The sequence below is a fragment of the Pleurodeles waltl genome, chromosome 4_2 (assembly GCF_031143425.1).
Source record: "Pleurodeles waltl isolate 20211129_DDA chromosome 4_2, aPleWal1.hap1.20221129, whole genome shotgun sequence".
Lineage (NCBI taxonomy): Eukaryota > Metazoa > Chordata > Amphibia > Caudata > Salamandridae > Pleurodeles > Pleurodeles waltl.
The window spans coordinates 339,583,729-339,605,502 of NC_090443.1; the positions used below are offsets into that span (position 1 = coordinate 339,583,729).

General features: G+C 45.9%; 2 protein-coding genes across 2 annotated transcripts in view; both read right to left on the reverse strand.

Annotated features, from left to right (window-relative positions):
- Positions 1 to 1,839: 1,839 nt before the first annotated feature.
- Positions 1,840 to 3,465, reverse strand: LOC138294137 (urotensin-2 receptor-like). Its single transcript, XM_069233332.1, has one exon. It carries the CDS (start codon positions 3,186 to 3,188, stop codon positions 2,133 to 2,135), a length of 1,056 nt encoding a protein of 351 aa, XP_069089433.1. The 5' UTR covers positions 3,189 to 3,465; the 3' UTR covers positions 1,840 to 2,132.
- A 1,234-nt stretch (positions 3,466 to 4,699) lies between these two features.
- Positions 4,700 to 21,774, reverse strand: part of LOC138292669 (arf-GAP with dual PH domain-containing protein 1-like) — a 74,524-nt gene continuing 57,449 nt past the window's right edge. Inside the window, exons 8-11 of the mRNA XM_069231380.1 lie at positions 18,884 to 18,946; positions 18,183 to 18,254; positions 17,136 to 17,367; positions 4,700 to 4,857 (exon numbers count right to left, since the gene is read on the reverse strand). Of these exons, the coding sequence (XP_069087481.1) occupies positions 4,829 to 4,857; positions 17,136 to 17,367; positions 18,183 to 18,254; positions 18,884 to 18,946 (396 nt within the window). The 3' untranslated portion in view covers positions 4,700 to 4,828. The remainder of the gene's footprint in view (positions 4,858 to 17,135; positions 17,368 to 18,182; positions 18,255 to 18,883; positions 18,947 to 21,774) is intronic.

Below are 21,774 nucleotides of genomic sequence, written 5' to 3' on the forward strand. Positions count from 1 at the left end.
CAGGCAGCTCCGCCGGCTAACGCCGGCTAACGTCATTGAATAAATACAGCGCCCGCATGGCGCTTCAGAATGGCGTTAGCCGGCGTTAGATTTTTTGACGCACAACTGCGTTGGCGCAGTTGTGCGTCGAAAAGTATAAATATGGCCCTCAGTGTGGTTTTAACTGCATGAGGCAGACCACTGCAAGATGGTAGGTATTTGCATAAGCGCAGTGCCAGACCAAGAGAAGAGCACAAGTCCGCAACACGCGCACAAACACATCAAAACACTGCCCTTAGTCAATTCCAAAAGCAGAGATCCTTCCAGTCACAGCACTTTCACGGAGCAGTGCACAACCTCTTCACAAAAGCACTTTGGCCCCTTATCTGGGTATGAAGTGGTAAATAAAACAACTGAAACACAAATACAACCCTACAAAGGATGCCCATTTACAAAACTCGCGAGATATTCAAGGAGTGTTAAGGGCTTGGAAAGAACGGAGTCAAAGTTCACTGTTTATGCTTAACCATTATAACATAGCTAACAACAAATGCTTTTAGAACAATACAACGGAAGCACAGCTTTTTAATTTTTTAATGAAAAAAACACAAGTCAGATTATTTTTAGCCATCAAAAAACTAATAATGAATTAAATAACACCTGAAGCTTTATTTTTAAAGAATAAAGTATATTTTAAAATGCTCTGAACGTTTGTTTTTAGCGAGTGAAGCCATAAACGCATTCTGTATTAAATAACCTCCTAAGTTGTTGGAAGCATGTTTCCATTGAATTGTTTAAAAAAATATATATAAACACTACTAAAAATAAAAGAATGATGAACATACATTTTCTAATGTATAAACATTGATACCTACTTCTAAAAATGCGCTGAGTCTATTTTTACAGTAATAATAACCTATAAATTATGAATTGAAACTAAATATCTGTCACTGAAAGAATAAAACCTACCTTCAAGTCACCACATCATACGGATGAATATCTTTCTTTACTTTTCATAAAATAGCCTAATTCTTAGAATTTAAGATGTGAGTATCCATTTTAATCGAGTAATATATATGCTTATATATGTATAATATATATATATATGTATATGCATAGATATTAATACACACACATATATATATATATATATATATATATATTATATACACATATGTATATATTAGATGGATAGCGATGTATGTACACTCATGTTTTATCAAACCGTAAAACCATATTGCATTACTGTAGCTAAGCAACTTATTGAAAAGTAGTTCATGTTAAAAAGAATAAAATAACTTTAGAACAGTACATCACAACATACGCCAAATCAAGTGATCTACAGACTGTTCGGTGTAGGGGCAATGCTTTACCTTTGTAATAGAAATTTCCCAGAATTCGCTATGTTCATCCTTAAAAAGTAGCTTTATGGGTCTCTGCAGTAAGTGTGATGCCTTTTGCAGGTCCACTTCATGTGCTCAACATGTCACCTTGAGGGGTTTGTGACAGTCCGCACAAGTTTGAAAAGTCACGTGTGCCCCATCTTTCCAGAACTAAATACTGCTGCTTCCCCCGTGCATTGGCTGTTATTCATTGATCCACCAGCGTTGTACCCTGGGAAGGTTTCAATATAACCACTCACTATGTAAATATCTCCCATTGACATTAATTGTAAATAAATTTACCCCAGGTGGATACCCTAACAATTTGCCATTGATCTTGTTTTTGTGCGCCACAGTGGCCTTCCATGCTCTTTACTGTTATCTAATGCACGTCCCTGAAGGGAGTTTTCTCCAGAACTAAAAATGCCTCCTCCTTTGATCTATCTAATGTTGAGAGGCTTTTTGATTTATCCATTTAACAGATACATTCAATTCCACTTTTTGTTTAATAAAATCCATGTATAAGGTGGTGGGGTAATGGAATAGTAACTAGATGCAGGTTTCCCCCCCACCCCGGTTCCGAACTTTCAAGAAATTTCACAGAAATTAAAGGAACTATATATTCTTTAAAAAAAAAAAAAAAAATTAGTTCGATATGTATCCCTACAGGACAGATATGTCACAAACTGTCTTTTATGCAACTCTCTATTTGTGGTCTTCCTCCGCGTCCAGTCTAGGGGGTTCACTGACACACCCATACCATCGTGGCATTCAATTTGTGGTCGGCAGTTCTGGCAGCCTCCCAGCTTGAGGGCACTCTAGCTCCCACTGGCTCTCTAGGCTTCCCATTCCATAGGCGGCGGTGGGCTCCCCTGTGGTACAGGTGGCCGAGCTCCCACCACGACTAGCCAGGTAGTCATGGTAGTTCCTAGTAAGCAGCGTGTAGAGTAGGGGGTTAATGCAGCTATTGGCGTAGGTCAGGCAGGTGACTCCAAAATTGAGGTAGGCCTGGGCGGAGATGGAGAACTTCAGTGGTCGTGGGGCATAGAGCTTGGCCAGCTGCCATGCCCAGAAGGGCACGAAGCAGGCCCAGAAGGCTAGGATAATGGTGAAGAGGCGGTAGAACACCTTCTGCCGCAGTGCCCAACGTTCTCCAGGCAAGACATTGACCCCTGACTTCCAGTAGGCCTTGGCCAGGCCAGCATAGAGAACGGCGATGGTCAGACCAGGTGCGAGGATGCTGGTGGCGAACAGCAGAGTCAGATATACTTTGAATGCATCTGGAGTCCAGGTGGGTGAGCAGATCCTCTTGTGCAGTGGTCCCTCTGTTACTCGCACACGCACCATCACCATCATCGGCAAGGTGAGCAGTAAGGAAGCCAACCAGACCATTAGGATGTTGAGCCGACGGTCACCTTGGGGGAACCTGGTGCTGAATGGCCGCACCACTGCCTGATGGCGTTTGAAGCTCATGACAGTGAGTGTGTAGATGCTAGAATGCATGGTGAGCAGATCCAGGCTGAGCAGCAAGCGGCAGCCAGCATCACCGAAGAACCAGTCCTGAGCGAGGTAGGTACAAACAATGAAGGGGATGGTGCACAGGTATAGTAGGTCCGCCACTGCAAGGTTCACTACATAGATGCTCAGTGAGCCACCTGCCCGCCCCGACAGGGCTGCCACCACTAGCGTATAGGCATTGCCAGCTACACCCACCAGAAACATGGCCAACAGAAGGGAGCTCAGTAAAGAAGTCACCAGAACCTCATAATTTCCTTCAGGGTCTGCAGATTTGTTGAATTGTCTGCTCTCTTCGCCTGTGGCGGCCATTTTGTTTCCAGGATCTGGATGACACCACCAGCAGCTGAAAGTCCCTTATTCTTCTGACGAGGTAGCAACAAACCAAAATGGCCTGTAGGCACTGCAATGTCTTGCACCACTCTGGGATGCTTTCAGTGACCCCACTGCCCAATGAGGAGGTTCTCGCTGAAGGTGTTGCCCATTTCTCTGTTTCTCTTTCAGCCGGCTAAAGTACTGCTGCAGGTTGAGGATCCTGCTGGTGTTCTTGCACTGATCTGTAAGCCCACAGTGTGACGCACCCACTCCTTGAAACTCCGCAATGCAATGTTTCTTCCAATACATGAAGCAGACTAAATCAACATTTAGCAGAGAGGTGAGAGTACACAAGGGGAGTTTGGCTGGACCGCACCCTGGGGATGGAGTCTGGAGGGCGGTAGTGTATGAATCCTCATGTACTGTGACGTTCTCCAAGAAGGAAATATAACTCTCTGACAGATCTAATTTGTGCTCATCAGGGAGACGTGGTGAATGTGACAGTTTGTGCATTGTCACTGGTGAGGGAGAGCACACTTCCTACAGTGCAGAATAAAACTTTCTAAGCACTCTTGGGGATTTTTTTGGGCTGAAATGTAGATATCTTGGGCAAGCAATCTTTATACTATCAGACAGTGTGTGTGCAGACCCTGCTTTTATTTGTGGAGCTTGGGGGAGGGACCATTCAATACTTGGGGGCAGATTTATAGAAAGTGGCACTGCACTGAGTGCAGCGCCATTTTCCCTGTGCCCCTTAGCACCCCCCTACCGCCACCATGTGCACGCCGTATTTAAAATACGGCGCACCATGGCGCAGGGTAGGGGGCAATAGCGTCATTTAACATGACGCTATTGATGTACTCTGCAGGAGTAGCGCCAAGATATTGGCGCTACTCCTGCAAAGTACCTAGGGCCCCATTCTAAAGAAGGGAAGGCCTCTTTTAACGCCTGCTCTCGAGCAGGCGTTCAAAGTGCTGTAAAAATGGCTATGAGATTTCCTTACACCATTTTTCCGGCTCCCCTAACGGGGAATGCCCCCTTTGCATACATTATGCCTGGCGCAGTCATAATGTAGCGCAAAGTGTTACAGAGTAGTGCAATGCATGCACTGCGCCACTCTGTAAATACGGCGCAGGGATTTCGGCCTCATTGGGCCACATTAACGTAAAAAAGAAAAAATGACATTAATGTGGTGCAAGGTGGCGCTAGGGACCTATAAATATGCCCCTTGGTTTCTTTGCTGACATTATCAGGCGGGAACAGTATTGATACCCATTGGCCACTTATTGTGTAGTACTGTACAAGTCCTTGAAGGAAGGAGGCAGTCTAGCAGTGAAATCCATGAGCCAAACACAAAATGGCTCTGGCCGATGCTCCGGAAGGTGCAGACAGACACTCGAATAGTAGTGACACCTAGTGGACTTTTATGGTATAACAATACCATCTTGAAAGAGATATTGTAGTACAGGTTGTCGAAGGAATACAGAAATCAACAAAATACCACACCATTTAAACTAATCCTACTTTTATTTTTCATGATAAAAATATAAAACAAAGTACATCTTAAATATTAGAGTTCTTAAATCCTTGTGCCACGTCATGAACGACAGAGAGGACTTCACCCCTCCATGTATGTCTCAGGATCGATGTCGGAAGTGGGCCTCAGCTGTAGCAAAAAGAAATTAAGCAAAACATGTATATTAGCACTAAAGAAACAACGTGTGTATTGTATATTTGTGTAGGCGCATAGGAAACCTTAAGAGTATAGGAGCTTAATTATGTTTATATTAACACTGAGGAGACCTTGTGTGTCCAGAGCACTGGGGAAACCTTGGATCAGATTTATTAACAATTTTTGTGTGCCAGAAGCTCTACTCTAAAAGTAACACCAATAGCACCTTGGACTACTTTGCATTATTATGCATCAAGGGGGCATTACATGGGCAGTACATGGGTGTTCCCACGCTACAAAATATGTTGTTTTGGTACACAGCCTAATCTGCTACAACTGAGGCACAGAGCTTTGTACCAAAAAATAATGCCTTATTGAGGCAGATGGTAACAAAGAGAAATTATTTTATTTCCGGTAACGTATCACACATTGCATGTGTGTTGCACTGCAGAGCATGCACACGATGTGGGAAACGTTTTCAAGTATGTCTAGTCATAGTATTTTGCACTGGGAGGGTAAAGTTCAAGTTCAAAATCTATGCTAAACATCGGAAGAGCTGGGCATTGAATAAACAAATTGAGAACTAACACAATGGTGCTGTGCGGCTGTCCTGGCTGAAATAATAGAAGCAAGGCCAGCCAAGACTCCTTTCACCAAACTGGCCCCCATTACGAGCGACCCTGTAAATGGTGTGATATTTATTGCACCTGCTAAGCTCTGCAAAGTCAGAATTTAATGGGTGCAAAGAATACCATCTAATGACAAGGCTTGGGGGGGTATGTTGGTGCTTACTGCACCAAAAGTGGCTTGTTCCACTCATTTCCAGGCATTTCTCTCCAATCAATATTGGCAGATTTGAGCTGCTGATATCTATCCCACACCTCCTATTTGCAATATGTGCAGTTACTGCAGTGAAGGCACATATTGCAATTAACAATGCCACTTGTAATGAGGGCCATTGTCTCTTTTTTTCACCCCGAATGTCTTCCACTACCGATCATGAAACTGGAAGTTGTTCAGAGAGGAAATTTTAGAAGGTCACGAGGATGTTTCCTCATGTAAACTAGAAAGATCAAGGGTCTCTGGGATCCAAGAAAGCTATTGTGCTCACAAAGAGGAATGATGACAGCAGTGTGACACAAGACTGGCCTATTTGCTACCGCGCTGTCATGGCGGCAACCCATGAAGCACTTTGTCTTTCACCCTTGTACGTGAAGGTGGCCAGTCTGGCTGGGGTCTGACGCGACCCTGCTAGGGCTTGCCTGCCTTTGAGCACTTCAGCGGGGGTTGGGGCATCAAGCTCTGCTCAAACGTTTGACTTCCTCTGGCCTAGTAGGAGCAGGTGGAATCTGGGCCTTCACATTTTGTGTAATTTCTGTTCAAAGTGCGAACCTTGATTGCCCCTACTCTTCCTTCCTCCTTCATGGATGTATTTGTTCAGCAGTTGGCACTATCCCAGATTTAAATATAAATAAATGAGAAAATGGGAAATGACTTAGGCCTATCTCACCAATTCCCATTTGTGCTATTTTGGTATCCACTGAACAGCATCTCTGCCCTGCGTATGTCGCCATACGGATCACTGGGCCTTCTATGACTACCTCCGTTGTGGAGGACAGGTACACAGCATCCCCCTGCCCTGTGGCTAAGGGTGGCTGAGCTGGTTAGTCGTTATTATAAGTACAATTAGCTGGTCTATTCCTCACATGTCATCACCCATCACACCCCAGGCACTGAGTAACATAACACAATAACCACACCTCAGTGGTCATCCCGTACAGAATAAAAACACTTTCCATAGGGGCTAAAAAACAACAACACCCTCCCAACCACACCCCCTACATGGTGTAGCTTGCTGTCCGTGGGGAAAAGCTCTCAAGCACCCCATACAGGGGTAGAGAGAGCTATACAAATGCTCCAGTACCACACACACACCTTTGCACTATGGTGCCAAGGTGTGCACGTGAGGCTAGGCAGTCTGAAAGAGCATCAGCCCTGGAGCAGAGAGCAGCATCACCACATCTCAGTAGCAGACTTACTCTCCTCCTTTGGTTGCTGCACTGCATTGAGCTATAATTTAGAAAATCTCCCCATTATGTGAACGTACAACAGTGCATTGTGGAGACTCGTTTATGTAAAGGACTTCAGAGGAGACCTCACATACTTGTAGGAAGACCGGAGAGCATTGAAAATACATTATACATGAGTTCAGTAGCCCAGAGAAGAGTACCTATGTGTGAGCAACTGTGGGAGACCTCATATAGGTACAGGTGTACTGGAGACTTATGGCTGCCTATAAGAGCACTAGGAAGACCAGATATTGATTTATTTCTATGTTATTGATTTATAACTTGCTGGCATGTGACAAATGGAGGGTGCATGTGTCTCATCGGTGTGTGTGGGAGCAAAGAGGATTCAAGGCACACCACCAGAAACGCATCATTACACGAAACCCCCAAATCTTAGGCAGCTGGCAGACCGCCGCTCTATCGGACCGAACTAATGGCAGTCCTGTGGTTTTCTGAGTGCACCCCACCTGAGCAGTCATGTAGTACAATAAGTTTCCTTTATTGTAGATAAGAATCATAACACCTTCAGCAGTTATGAAGCACAGCCTTTCTGATCTCCTCCTAGAGCCTTTCTCCCTCCACCATTCTATTCCTGACATCAGCTTGCCGCATCACCACATTCTGGATTCTACAAAGGAGATGCTTCTAAAAGTATAATGAATAGTACACTGAATAATAACATCTCCACACACCTACCCCCTTTCATTATACTTGAAAGTAAAAGAAGAATGAATGTAACATAATCAACTATATACAAGAATATAAGGCATCAGGGAAATTTCAACAATTAAGTTTGCAAACACTTCCCATGTTCCATGTGGAACCATTTTCTAAAATCACCACATTTCTTTTAACATTCAGCACACGTTGGGGAGGAAAATATTTGCTTTCCCCTTTAAGAACAATACCTTTCTTCCTTACTGCCACCCAATCTCCTCTCTGTATATGCTGAGATTTCACATTCATCCTTCTGTTGTAGTGCATGGCACACCTTTCCTGCATTTTCTCAACCCTTGCCTTTATTGACTCTCTGTTAACTATCACTTTCTTATTGGTCCTCAACCATACCGGACATTCTAATACACCAGGTTCTCTCCCCTTTAACGATACAAAAGGTGACACTCCTGTTATTGAATGGGGAGTCGTTCGATAGGTCCATATCATCTTACTCAATTCTTCTTTCCACGAACGTTGGTTCGTCAAGGATAACTGTATGTTCTCCATTATCAGCCGGTTTACCCTCTCCACCAGACCATTCGCTTGAGGATGGAAAAGTGCCACCCTATCATGTCTAATTCCAACTCTTTGTAAATAGTCAGTCATCTCTGATGATATAAATTGCACCCCATTATCGGACACAATAGATCTCGGTATTCCCTCTTCCATAAATACCTCCTCAAAGAACTCTATCACTACTGAGGTTTTCACATGCTCAACCACCTTAGTAATAAACCACTTAGAATGATAATCTACCAACACAAGTATATATTTGCACCTTACCCCCAGGCTGGATATAGGTCCAATAAAATCTACACCCAATTTTTCCCATGGACCATTTGGGAATTTTACAGGAGCCAGGGGTACCTGTCTTAACACTTTGGTCTTATCGCTATTGGCATACGCCACACAATTTTTTACTGCTTCCTCCACTTGTTTGTCCATCTCAGGCCACCAGAATGTCTGTCTCACCTTCCTTTTCATTATACCTCTGCCCAGATGTCCCTGATGGGTAATCTCTATAATGTGTTTACGTATACTAACAGGTGGAACAAGCTGGTCCCTCCTTAACAATCTTCCATTAAATATACTTAGTTGATCTCTAATACTAAAATACTTAGCCAAATCACAATCACGCTCATCACCATTCTTCCAACCATTCACTACCCTTTCCTTTACAACCAACATAATGGGGTCACTGTTCTCTGCCTGGTCCCATTCTTGTACCGTTATAGCCATTTCTCCTAGAATAGTACTTACAACATCGTTTGACTCCTCCTCCAGAGACTCTCCTTCGACCACGGGGGCTCTAGACATATAGTCCGCCACAACATTCTTACTTCCTTTCACAAATTCCACAGTAAAGTTGTAATTCAATACCGACAACAACCACTTGGAAATACGCGGGGTAATACCCACTTCCAGACCGCGTCCTCCTTTAAAAATATAGGTTAGTGGTTTGTGGTCGGTCTTCAATTTAAAGGGTAAACCCCACAGATAAAACTTAAAATGGTTTATACCCCAACAACAGGCTAGGGCCTCTCTCTCTATTACAGAGTATGAGACTTCAGCACCTTGTAATCTTCTGGACGCAAAACCAATGATACGTTCCTCACCTTCCTTAACCTGAGTTAATACAGCTCCAACCCCCACATTACTAGCAGCAGTAGTTAAGAAAGTCTTGGCACTTGAATCAAATATTCCTAAAGTGGGAACACCCGAAATATGGTCCTTCAGTACCCGGAAGGAATGCTTACAATTTTCATCCCATTCATATGCCACTCACCTCTTCATAAGTTTCCTTAACGGTTCAACTATCTCAGTAAAATTCTTAACAAACTTGGAACAATATTCTGCGAGTCCCAGAAACGACCTCAGTTCTTCTTTTGAATTAGGTTCTGGAGCATGCTTAATTGCAGAGATGATGCTTTTCTTTGGCCTAATCCCATGCTCATTTATTGTGTGTCCCAAATATGTCACTTCTCGCTTGCGAATTTGACACTTCTCTCTCTTAATCGTTAAGCCGTTCCTTTTTAATCTGTGCATCACTTCGTGAAATAAAAGATCATGGTCATATTCATCATCCCCTACGATCAATATGTCATCCTGGAAACATAGTACATGACTCATGTCCCCAAAAACTCGCTCCATTATTCTTTGGAACACCGCAGAAGCAGAGGCAAGCCCAAAAGGCATCCTCTTATACCTGAAAGCTCCTACCGGAGTCACAAAGGATGTTAAATGGCACGAGTCAACATGCAGATATATTTGGTGGTACGCAGAGGACATGTCCAGGACACTGAATGTATTGCCCTTCGCCTTTACAGATAGCATATCTGTAATGTTTAGAAGGGGTTGACGATCAACCCATATGCATTTGTTGAGTTCCCTAAGGTCAATACATAGGCAAATCTTTCCATCTTCCTTTGGCGCAGCCACCACTGGAGCCAACCATTCCGAAGATTTAATTGGTTCGATGATGTCCTCCTTCAATAATTTTTCCAATTCTTGTTTCAATGGCTCCCTCATTAAATTCAGAACATTTCTTACTTTGTGTACTACAGGTGTAGTATTTTTCTTTACTATGATCTTATGCGCAAACCACCTCAGAAGGCCCAATTTAGAAGAGAAAACCTCAGGATACTTTGCAACAAGATCGTGTTCCAGAGGTTCGGTCACAACACCAATACTTGTCTCCCCAGTGAGTGACACAGGTTCTTTCGCGTTAGGGTTAAAAATTATTCCTAGGTCCTTCTGATGGCGCTATCCTAGAAGATTTGTTCCAAAATCTGTGATGTACACCTTCCCTTGAATGATCCTCTCTTTGAAGGAGATAGTCATCCAGCACATTCCTATGATCTCTATTTTCCTTCCTGCATATCCCACAGCTCTTATATCAGGAATTGTCAAGTTTTTGTGTGCAAGATTTGCCCATCCAGAATCGAACACCTCTTTCAAAATAAGGGTAAACAAGCTTCCAGAGTCTACCAATAACTTGACCCGAACATCATCTAACATTGCTTGGATATGTGGTTTATCTAGTGCACCAGTACTCTCCTTTTTGACTTCTTGGATTGAGATTTCCTCACATTTGTGGGAGACCAATTCTCCATGGACCGTCAAGATTATGTCTTCCACAGTCTCACAGATGTCTTCTACCTCCTGAACCATTTTATTATCTACACCAGATTTGAATCTGCAAGCTTTGGCAAAATGCCCCCTTTTCCCACAACGACGACATATAGCATTCCTGGCAGCACATGTTTTACTGGAAGCTATATGCCCTGGAGCATCACATCGATAACATTTTATAACTCTCCGATCTTGTATTTTACGTTTCTCCTCTTTATTTACTCTCACATCGTCACAATCCCTATCACACCTATTCCATCGAACTGCACCGCGAGGTTCATCTTTCTTCTTTACTTCTGTCACAATTCCTTGTTCAAGTTGTTTAGGATTTACATCCATTTCTTGAAGCCATACAGCGGCGTGCTCCATTCTTTTAGCAATCTGTATTGCCTCTTCCAAGTTCGGATCCTTCATTAATAATTTTTCCCGTATCCTTTTATCACTCGCACACCTCACAAGCTGGTCCCTTATTAGAGAATCTAGTAACTGATCAAACTCGCAGGATAATGCCATCCCCCTTAGACTTGCCACATAGGATGCAATGTCTTCATCTTTTTGCTGTACTCTTGAAAAAAAATGGTGGCGTTGTAATACGAGATTCGTCTTTGGGGTGAATTGTATATCTAACATCTGTACAGACATGTCAAAGACGTTAGAAGGCTGGCCATCTCCCATTCCTAGCGATACCTCTGGTAAATTCTCATATATCCTTCTACCCTCAATACCAAGGTGATGCAATAATATAGCTTGACGTCTAGGAGGGGCATATCGATCACTGCCAATAGCTAACATATAGGTGTTAAAAAGTTTCTTCCATTGTTTCCAGGGTATAGGTGGATCATCTGAAGTTGCTAGAAATGCTTTGATCACCCATTTATTTTCTTTTTCTTTTCTTTCTGTGGTCTAAATTTGTTTTGCTTTTCCCAATATAATTTCTATTCTCATTCCAATGAGTTATATGTGTATTTGCACAATTTTTAATTTACAAATAGAAAAGAAGTTGTTTTGCATCACTTTTCCTTTTTCTTTTATTTTCCCTTTAACAGTCTTTCTTCACTATTTTAGAAAACATAGTCTTTCTTTTACTTTTTCTTTTATTTTCTCAGAAACAGTCTTCCTCATCCTTTTCAAGCGTTGGCTGCAGAATACGGTAAGTTTTTTTTTTCTCCCTCGTTTTTATTGTGCGCGTGTCAGTTTTTGATGATTTTATTTCCAGCACGAGTCGAGCGCGAGTGGAGCTCGTTTAAAGTGCGTGTTTTGGTAACGCGAGTCAAGCGCGAGTCCAGTGCGATGCGGCGCGTGCAAGGCAAGTGTTGTTTAAAAAATAAGCAGCGCGATGTGCAGAGTCATTCCGTTTCAAGGACCAAATAGATTTAAAGTATTACGTCTAGACGCGTATACTATTGAGTATACAAATGTCACAAATGTTTTAGTTATGAAAATTCTTAAGTGTGAATCCAGCACGATGCGGCGCGTGCAAGGAAAGTGTTCTTTCAAAAATAAGCAGCGCGATGCGGCGCGTGCAGATTTATTCCGTTTTAATCACCAAACGGATTTAAAGTATTACGTCTAGACGCGTATACTATTGAGTATACAAATGTAACAAATGTCTTAGTTATGAAATTTCAGAAAGTTATAATTTCAGAGTTTTAAATACCTTTAAGAGGTTTCCTTGAAGACTAGATGTTGTAGTTGTCATAAAACCCAGGAGTGAAGGTGTTCTTTGCCTGTCTCCTGCACAGGTCCCTCGTCGCCAATGTAAGGATTATTCACACAAATCCTTCTTCCTTTTCATAAGTTTCCTTTATTGTAGATAAGAATCATAACACCTTCAGCAGTTATGAAGCACAGCCTTTCTGATCTCCTCCTAGAGCCTTTCTCCCTCCCCCATTCTATTCCTGACATCAGCTTGCCGCATCACCACATTCTGGATTCTACAAAGGAGATGCTTCTAAAGGTATAATGAATAGTACACTGAATAATAACATCTCCACAGTTTAATAGCTTGCCTCACCTATGCAATCCTTTGATGTTTTAAAAAATGCACCTAACCTGCAGGCCTTTGGTATTTTTTGGTGTACCCCTTAATAACACAGTCATGTTGATTTGGTGTGCACTGTGTTGGCCCCTGTGGAGTGCTATGTTTTGGGGTGTACCTCAAAAGTGCAGCCTGTGGTGCTTTGGGTACATCTCACCTGTACAGTCCTGTGGTCCATTGGGATGTAACTCACGTGCACAGTTCTGTGTTATTTCATGCTTTAACTCACAGTCATGCGTTTTGGAGTGTATCTCTCTGGCACAGCCTTTTGGTGTTCCAGGGTTTATTTCACCTGTGCACGCATGTGATGCTTTTCTAAGGAGCCTTTCACCTGCACAGACCTGTAGTGTATCCGGATGAAACTCACCTGCACTATCCTAGGTTGTTTTGGAGAGTATCTCACCCTGAAGTCCAGTGTTTTGGAGTATAACCTTGCATACGCAAACCTATGTTTTGTGGTGTGTCTCACCTCAGTAGTCCTGTGGTGCATTGGAATATATCTCACATGCACATGTGTTCTTTCAGCTTGGCCCATACATGCTCAGTACATTGTTTTTGGACGTACATCACATCCAGTGTTTAGGTTATGCCACACAGAACCGTGTTGGCGGCCGCAGTGCTTTGAGAGGGCAACTGCACTGACCTCCTGGTCAGGGCCTGCTGCCCTCCCCTGCTCCTCTGGCTGCTGCTGCCTCTGCCTTTGCAGGGACAAACTGAGAGTCTCCTGACTCTCAGTTCGAGGCCCTCCTCCACCGGCAGGCTCATCCCTGCGCCTCATCCCTGGTGGTCTCGTGACCATCACAAGTAAGTATTTCCTTTTCTTTCTCTCTGTCGCTCTGTCACTCTTGCATTTTCTACCTTTTTTTCTATCATCCCTCGTTTTTCTCTATTTCTTTTTTCTTTCTCCCCTCTTTCCTCTGTCCCCCTGCCCCCGCGAAGCACCTTTCCCACCCTCCCAGCTGACGGCTCCCCCCACCCCTCCCCTTCATAAAGGCAGCCGCAGTGCGACCGTGCCAATGGTGCACCACTGGCATGCCAAAGGCAAGTCCATCTGCGCCCGTCCGTGTCTGGACCACGCCCAGTGGCAGGAACCCTGGATCTCCATTAAACCACACCCTGGACTGCCTCCGTTACGACTCCCTCCTGCGCCTCAACACCGGACATCTCAACAACTGCTGTACCATCTTCCCCAAGGACACCCATGGACCTTTCACCTGGAGGAACTAGAACTTCAGCGCCAGCCTCAACAAACCAAAGGTACTCTCCGCACACAAAGATACCAACAACCTCCAAAACCCCATCGACTGCCTGCTCCTGAACATCAGCTCCCTCCACAAACACGCCACCAAACTCTGGGACCTGATCGACACCATCAATGCCTTCCTACCGAGACCTGGACCAACCCCACCTCTGGACCAGACATCGCCATTCCCGACGGTTACAGCATCCTAAGGAGGGACCAGCCCTCCCGCCCTAGTGGAGGACTTGCCATCGTACACAAGTCCTCACTACGTGTCACGGCCTTCCAAGAACACTGCACCACCACGGAACACCTTCACTTCCTGGTCCACTCCAACAACTCCTCCATCCGCGGCACCCTGGTGTAAATGCCACCCGGTGCCCTCCCAGCTTTCATAGACGACGTCGTAAACATCGTTACCCCCCAGGCCCTGGTGTCAGTCGACTACTTCCCCCTTGGCAACCTAAATTTCCACCTCAAGGACCGCACTGACCCAAACACCACTGCTCTACTCGACAACCTCGCCACCCTAAGCCTCAGACAGCTGGTCTCCACACACACACACACATTTCAGGACACACACTGGACCCCATCTTCTCCTCAAGCATCTGGATCACCATTAAGACCATCTCCACCCGACTGGACCGACCACCGCTGCATATACTTCTCAATTACTGCACCCACTAGCCACACCCGCACCTCCAAGACCCCCCACAGGAAATGGAATGAAATCACCAACCAGCAAGTCACCTCATCGCTCACCAAATCCCTCCCTCCCCTGTCTGACGACACCAACACAGCAGCGCGGAGTCTCAATGCATGGATCACCGAATGCGCTGACACTCTAGCCCCTCTCCGGCTGACATTGGCCAAACGCGTACCTAAGAAAGCCAGCTGGTTCACCACTGAACTCCAAGATTTAAAGCTTACCTGCAGACGGTTAGAGAAAAAATGAAGCAACAGCCATTCCAGTGAAGACCTCGCCGCATTCAGAGCCTCAACCACCGCCCACCAACGAAAAATCAAGAATGCAAGGATGGACACACTCCGGGAGCACAACAATTCCTCCGCACGTGCAACAACTCCTCTGCACACAACTCTAAGGAACTCTTCTCAGTCATCAACAAGTTCATAGATTCCCCCCTCCGAAGCCACTAGCATCCCCCATCACAGGACCTCTGCAACAAACTCGCCTCCTTTTTCCACCACAAGATCCAGGACATCTACGACAGCTTCCTCCTGAAAAATCCTGGCACCGGAACCTGTGACCAACCCACCCCCCCCAGAACCCACCCAGACCATCCACGCCTGGTCCAGGCTCACCACAGAGGAAACAGTCAACATCATGAACAGCACCCACTCCGGAGCCCACTCAGACCTCTGCACGCACCACATATACATCAGAGCCAGCACATCCATCGCCCGAGCTCCGTAACGCAATCAACTGCTCCATCAGCACGGGCACCTTCCCCGATGACTGGAAACACCCCGAAATCTGCCCTCTCCTGAAGAAATCTTCAGCCAACCCATCAGAACTAATGAATTTCCGGCCCATCTCGCTGCTACCCTACCCCACCAAAGTACTAGAGAAAGCAATCAACGCAAAACCACAGAATTTCATCAAGACCAACAACTCCCTGGACAGCTCCCAGTCTGGCTTACACAGCATTTACAGCACAGAGACAGCATTCCTGGCAGCCACCGACGACATCTGATTACTCCTAGACCACGGCCACACCGCAGCCGTCATACTCCTCGACCTCTCAGCAGCATTCGACATGGTCTCCCACAGCACTCTGCACACCAGACTCCACAACATAGAAATCAGCGGAAGAGCCCTGGATTCGATCCACTACGCCCTCTCTGGGAGGACGCAGAGGGTCTGACTCCCGCCCTATACTTCCAGACCCACAGGAGTCAACTGCGTAGTCCCCCAAGGATTCTCAATGAGTCTCACACTGTTCAACGTATACATGGGACCTCTTGCTGCCAAAGTCAGAAGCCTTGGTATGAACATTGTGTCATATGCCGATGACACACAACTCATCATTTCTCTCACCTAAGACACAGCCACGGCCAAAAGGAACTTTCACTCAGGAATGGAAGCCGTCACCACCTGGATGAGAGAAAGCTGCCTCAAGCTCAACTCCGACAAGACGGAGCTCATCATCTTCGGAAACGCCACCTCAGCTTGGGACGACTCCTGGTGGCCCACATCCCTCAGCGCCCCGCTGCACCGACCGAGCATGCCCGCAACTTAGGAATCATCCTCGACTCCTCCCTTTCCATGACCCGCCAGTTAAACTCTGTCGCCTCCTCCTTCTGGCACACACTCAGCAAACTTCGGAAGATCGTCAGATAGATCCCAGCAGACTGTCGCAGGACAGTCACCCATGCCTTAGTCAGTAGCAAGCTCGACTGCAGCAACACCCTCTATGCCGGCACCTCAACTAGGAACATCAAAAAATTTCATCTCATCCAGGACACCGCCGCCAGATTCATTCTGGACCTCCCTCGCCAAGAACACATCTCCCAATACCTGAGGACCCTCCACCGGCTACCGGTCGAGAAGCGAATCACCTTCAAGCTTCTCACCCACACGTACAAGGCCATACACAAAGCAGGACCAGCCTACCTGAACCACTGTGTCTGTTTCCACACCCTCGCCAGATCCTTCCGCTCCACCCAGATGGCCCTGGCCACCGTCCCTCGCATCTGCAAAACCACGCCCGAGGACGATCTTTCACCTACACTGCAGCAAAGCGCTGGAACAACCTCCCCCTGCACCTCAGACAAAGCCTGTCGCTCACCATCTTCAGGAAGAACCTCAAGACGTGGCTATTCGGATGAGGCCCCTCCCCCAAGCGCCTTGAGACCCTCACAGGTGAGTAGCCGCACTTTAAAAATATTGATTGATTGTTAAGGGGTGTACTTTATCTATGTAGACCTGAGTTTTGAGTTTTAGGTTTTATCACACTTGAGCAGACCTGTGTTTTGGAGTGTCCCTCACCTGTGCAGACCTGTGTTTTGAGGTTTATTTCACCTGCTCAGACCTGTGTTATGTGATGTAACTCACCTGCGCAATCCTGAGGTGTCATGGGCTTGCCCAGGACTTCGGTGAGAGCCTGCACCCAGGTCTGCTGTTCCTTGTCAGTCTCGCAAGTCAGGAGGTAGTTTCGCTCAGGAGTCACGATAGTGATGCCGTGGCGCCAGGTGAAGTTGCCCAGAGTCCCCTCAGGCAGCCCTTTCTTCACATCATATCCATGAGATGTGCTTCCCAAAAACACCTCACCCTTCGGAAAGGCATCCTGTGAGAAACAGGTGAAAAAATCTGTGAACCACATGGGAGGAACTAGACCTTGTTCCAATTGTACTAAACAGGACTATGGGGAGGCCTTTCATCAGCGTCTTACTGTGGCCCTGCTAGTACCTGTGAGGGGTCCCACTTTTTAAGAACATATGACCCAGGGTCCTTTCTTACTGCTATAATGAAAACAGCGACTAGACCAAAGGTTCATATTTTCTTCTCAACACCCAGCTGTACACAGAGCTCTCACGTTTCCCAGGTCCATGGGTGAATAGCTCATTTAACCCAGTATTGTATTCTAAGACTTTGAATTCTGATTCTATTAGGAGATAAACAGAACAAGTCCCCCAATGCAAAGCAAAAACCTGGATGTGAATAAGTTACCCCCTCGACCGAGGTTGCTTCCCATTCAGGTTTAGACTTATGAATTTCTTTAAGATATGAGAGTCTCGAGGGCCGCTCACCATATTCAGCAGGGGCCCATCATTTTGTGCTACGCCACTGGCTTGCAGTACACTAGACAACCTATTAAGCAGGATTTCAACAGGCATTTCTCCCTCATACTCACGCACACTTCACAAACGTGCGACCGACCATTGACCATAATGAAGCATGTATTTACTGTTTTAATTCCAGGTGTACTGTGGAAGTGGGGAAACTGATACCAAAAGGCCAAAGTAAATATTTTTGCCCTTTTACTTTGTTACATCATTTGCTCAAAGGTACTTAAACAGATTCCACTTAGTGTGGGTCAACCATGCACAGTCCCTCTCTCTCTCTTTGAATATTGACCATAGATATGAAGGCTTCTCTCACCATGGGGTTCTTGAAGTACATCAGGCGTCGGTGATCCAAGGTGAACCACCGTTTTCTAAACCCTTCTGTTTGCTGCAGGAAAGAAGGGTAAAAGAGGACCAAATTATTCAGTGACAACTCAAAACCACAGCCCTGTTTGTGAGCACATTCTTCTGGCTGAGAGCAGAAAGGACTCTGGATGTTCAATCAGCCCTGAGCCTTCCCACTTTCAAACACCATACTCTGTCAATAGTACCCTGCGGCGGGGGGATTACCTTCAACAGGGGTTGGAGGGGCATGCACTGCGCATGGTCATTCATCCCAGAGCCATTCTACTCTCAATATACAGCTCCACAAACCAGGATCTGCCCTGACTGGAGAAGGGAATGTAGTCTGGATGTTCATTCACCTTTGCACCTCTTCACTCTGCTTCACCAATGGAACTCTGCCTTGGACGGAAAATGCGGTGTGTGTGTGGGAGGGGCGTGCAAGTGCATCTACAAATTTATTCAAGCCTTGGATTTCCCCCTTTCAAATGCTCAGTTCCACCAATGATGGTCCTTCCTAAGCAGACCACCTTCTTCTGCACGGAAAGGATATTGCAGTAATTAAGGTCTCTGCACTCAAATACATTGCACCAGGAATGAGGGACCTTTCAAAAACACCTTCCATCACTCCCCTACATGGCTTCTTTTGTATCCCGGACTAATCAAAGCTTTTACCTTTGGTCCTGTCTTCTCCATGTACCCCTCCTTAAGAAAGTTCTGGGTCATTCTGTTGACAATCTGTGAAAGAAAAAGGAATATTTATGTCACACTTTTGTCAAGGCCAATTTGCGAATGCACTCTCATCCCTCCGTCTCCCTTGTTTTGACACTTCCTCTCCTCCTGACACTTTCTGTGGAGAGGAAGCAAAATCACCATTTCAAGGGGTCTCACAACAACCCCCGTAATTGATCTCAATTGGGCAGGTTGCAATTTGCAACCACTCTGTGATTCAGTACATGCACATGGATGGTGGACTAAAAGGGACAGCAGTCCACCATCACTTTACTTGCATTCCCAAAACAGGTTTATTTCTTTAGAGAAGACCATGTTCCTTAAAAGGTATATTGCTGCTTTACACACAAAAAACAAGCATTGGCAAAACCAACAGGTTGCGCCAATGGAAAATCTATTGGCTTTGTCAATGTTTTTTTACATGTCGCACAGCAGTTGAGCTGCTGTGCAACATGGTTTAAAATTTTTAAAAAACACTCTGTCGCAGCCACCATTGTGCGTGTTTTTTTACCTTCAAGTTATATTGCACAGCAGCTCAACTGTTCTGCAATATGTAAAAAACATTGATAAAGTTAACACAATTTGCATAGGTGAAACCTATTGGCTTTGCCATTGTTTTTTTTTTTTTTTGCTGTGCTATATGGTGCGAACTTCACCCAAAGGTATTGGTGCGCTTTACATGAGCACCAGTTATACTACACAAGGGCACATTACATTCAGTAACACACAAACATGCAAACACGTGCACAGACTGATATAGACACCCTGGCCCATGCACATTCAAACCACAAGATCATAAACATGACACACAAGCATACCAACCTCTTGTTGGTAGAAGAAGAGATGCCCCAGCGGACGTTCCTTCGGTAGTTTATCCTTGTGGCAGAAGAATACCTCACATATTTACCACTTTCCTCATACATGGAAGAGCGTTTTCTGTTAACTCCCACGACACAGTAAATCAAGCCCCAAAACTCATAAATAAATATACGTTGCCATTCTTAAATACAGACCTGTACTGCCACATGCACTCCCAGATGCACAATATACACACTCGTAGCATTTGCGTGTACACACGCCTATAAATATGCAGACATGTGCTTGCTACCACACACTGTCTTGTGCATGTACAGCCATGATTTTTGCCAGTCCTTCGAGGTGTTGTGTGTTTTGCCTACGATGATGATAATTATACACACAGTTATTAAATAAGACCTTTGCCTCAGACCAGGACGTCCTGCTGCAGCACAAACACACACCAAGGGCTCTTTACTGCAGCCACTTCCGATGAGTATCACACTCGGAAGGCTTGTAATTGCTCAAAACACACTGCCTTGGAGACTAGGGGTGGACAGAGAGCTCTGCTCGGCTGCCGGAGTTGACAGAGTTTTTTTCACTCCGCGCTCCAATTGGAGCGCAGAGTTCGGCCCAAAACTCTGTTAACCCCATCAGAGGAGCAGAGCTCACCGCGTGCGCACTGCAACCCAGTTATGGGCCCATAACTGCGCTGCAATGCGCACTCAGCACGAAGAAGACATAGGAGGTGACAGGAGGTGGCCGCAGGGCGGCTGCTGAGGGCTGCACCTGGGCCAGCTCCGGATCCAGGCCTCCCTCCTTTCACTGTCCTCAGCAGCACAGCCGGGACCAGGGTGCAGAGGGAGGCAGAGAGCTAGGCCACTGGCAACAGGGATCCTGGGAGTTTGACCCAGGTAAGACCCTCGTTATGCTTTCTCTTCTATGTGCACATGGACATGGGGGCCCACAATGGGCATGGACAGTATTTGCATATGGGGGGTTTAGGGGTGGGGAGGTCTGTGCTTGGAAAAAAGGAAACTTGTAGTCAGAGCTCCACTTGAAAAGAACCTGTCTTCCCAGAGTCCCCGGGAAAGAAAGTGGTGTTATGGGGTACGGTGCTGAGGCTAGCCAGGAGAGGTGGAGACCAGGTGAGTGGTAGTCCAGCCACCCCCACCAGATAGAGATGTGTATGACCTGAGAGAGTGCTTTAGAGCCCAGTGGCAAGCAAGGCTAAGCACTTAGTGAAAATGCTATGCTGCTGGTGAGACGAGCTGGTTTGCTGAAGCTAGTGCTGGGCCCTAAAGAAAGGGCGGTGTGAGGCTGTGTGTAAGTGCACAGGAAGCGATTGAAAGGCTTCTGCAAGACTGGTGTGCTTGGCCCTCTGTAGCAGGTTTGTGAAGGAGGGCAGTTGCTGAAGGGAAGCGTGCAGGTGTGGAAAGCAGCATGCTCCAGGCTGGTGGGCTGTGTCAGCACAAGAGGCCAGAAATGGTCATAGATACCTCCCTGAATGAGCCAGATCTCAGAAGCACTAAGCAAGGTCGGATCTGGCTAACTGATCCTGCACATGCCAGAAATTAGTTACATAAGGACAGGACTAGACCATATGACTGAGATCAGCCAAGGGGGTATGACACCTAGGGCAAGCTAAGTGTGCTGTGGGGAGCATGCGGTTCAAGCAGGACAGGGTGAGGTAGGCTCTGTGAACGATCGTGTACTGGATGTCTTTAAAACAGGCATTCCTGGATCCTGTTTGTGGAGACTCAAGGGCCCTAGACCATTCTGCGCCATGGTGGGGTCTCTTTATGTCCTCCTCCCACAGCTGGTGGAGGTATGTCAGTGGGATCCTGGTGTGCTCATTAAGTGCGCTGTAAAACCATGTGATAAGGTGTCATCCCTCTCCCATAGAGTATAGGTTATGTATCACAGCGTCTGTCAGTGGTTCTTCATTCTTCTACTCTCCAAAGAGTGCGGAGAGCTGCTAGTAGTTACCCGTGTGTCAGGAGCTGGCTGGGGGAGATGGTGACATAGTTGGTCAAAGA

Bases quoted from the DNA above. Each gene is read 5' to 3' on its own strand.
- LOC138294137 (XM_069233332.1), bottom strand. From the start codon at position 3,188: ATGGCCGCCACAGGCGAAGAGAGCAGACAATTCAACAAATCTGCAGAC.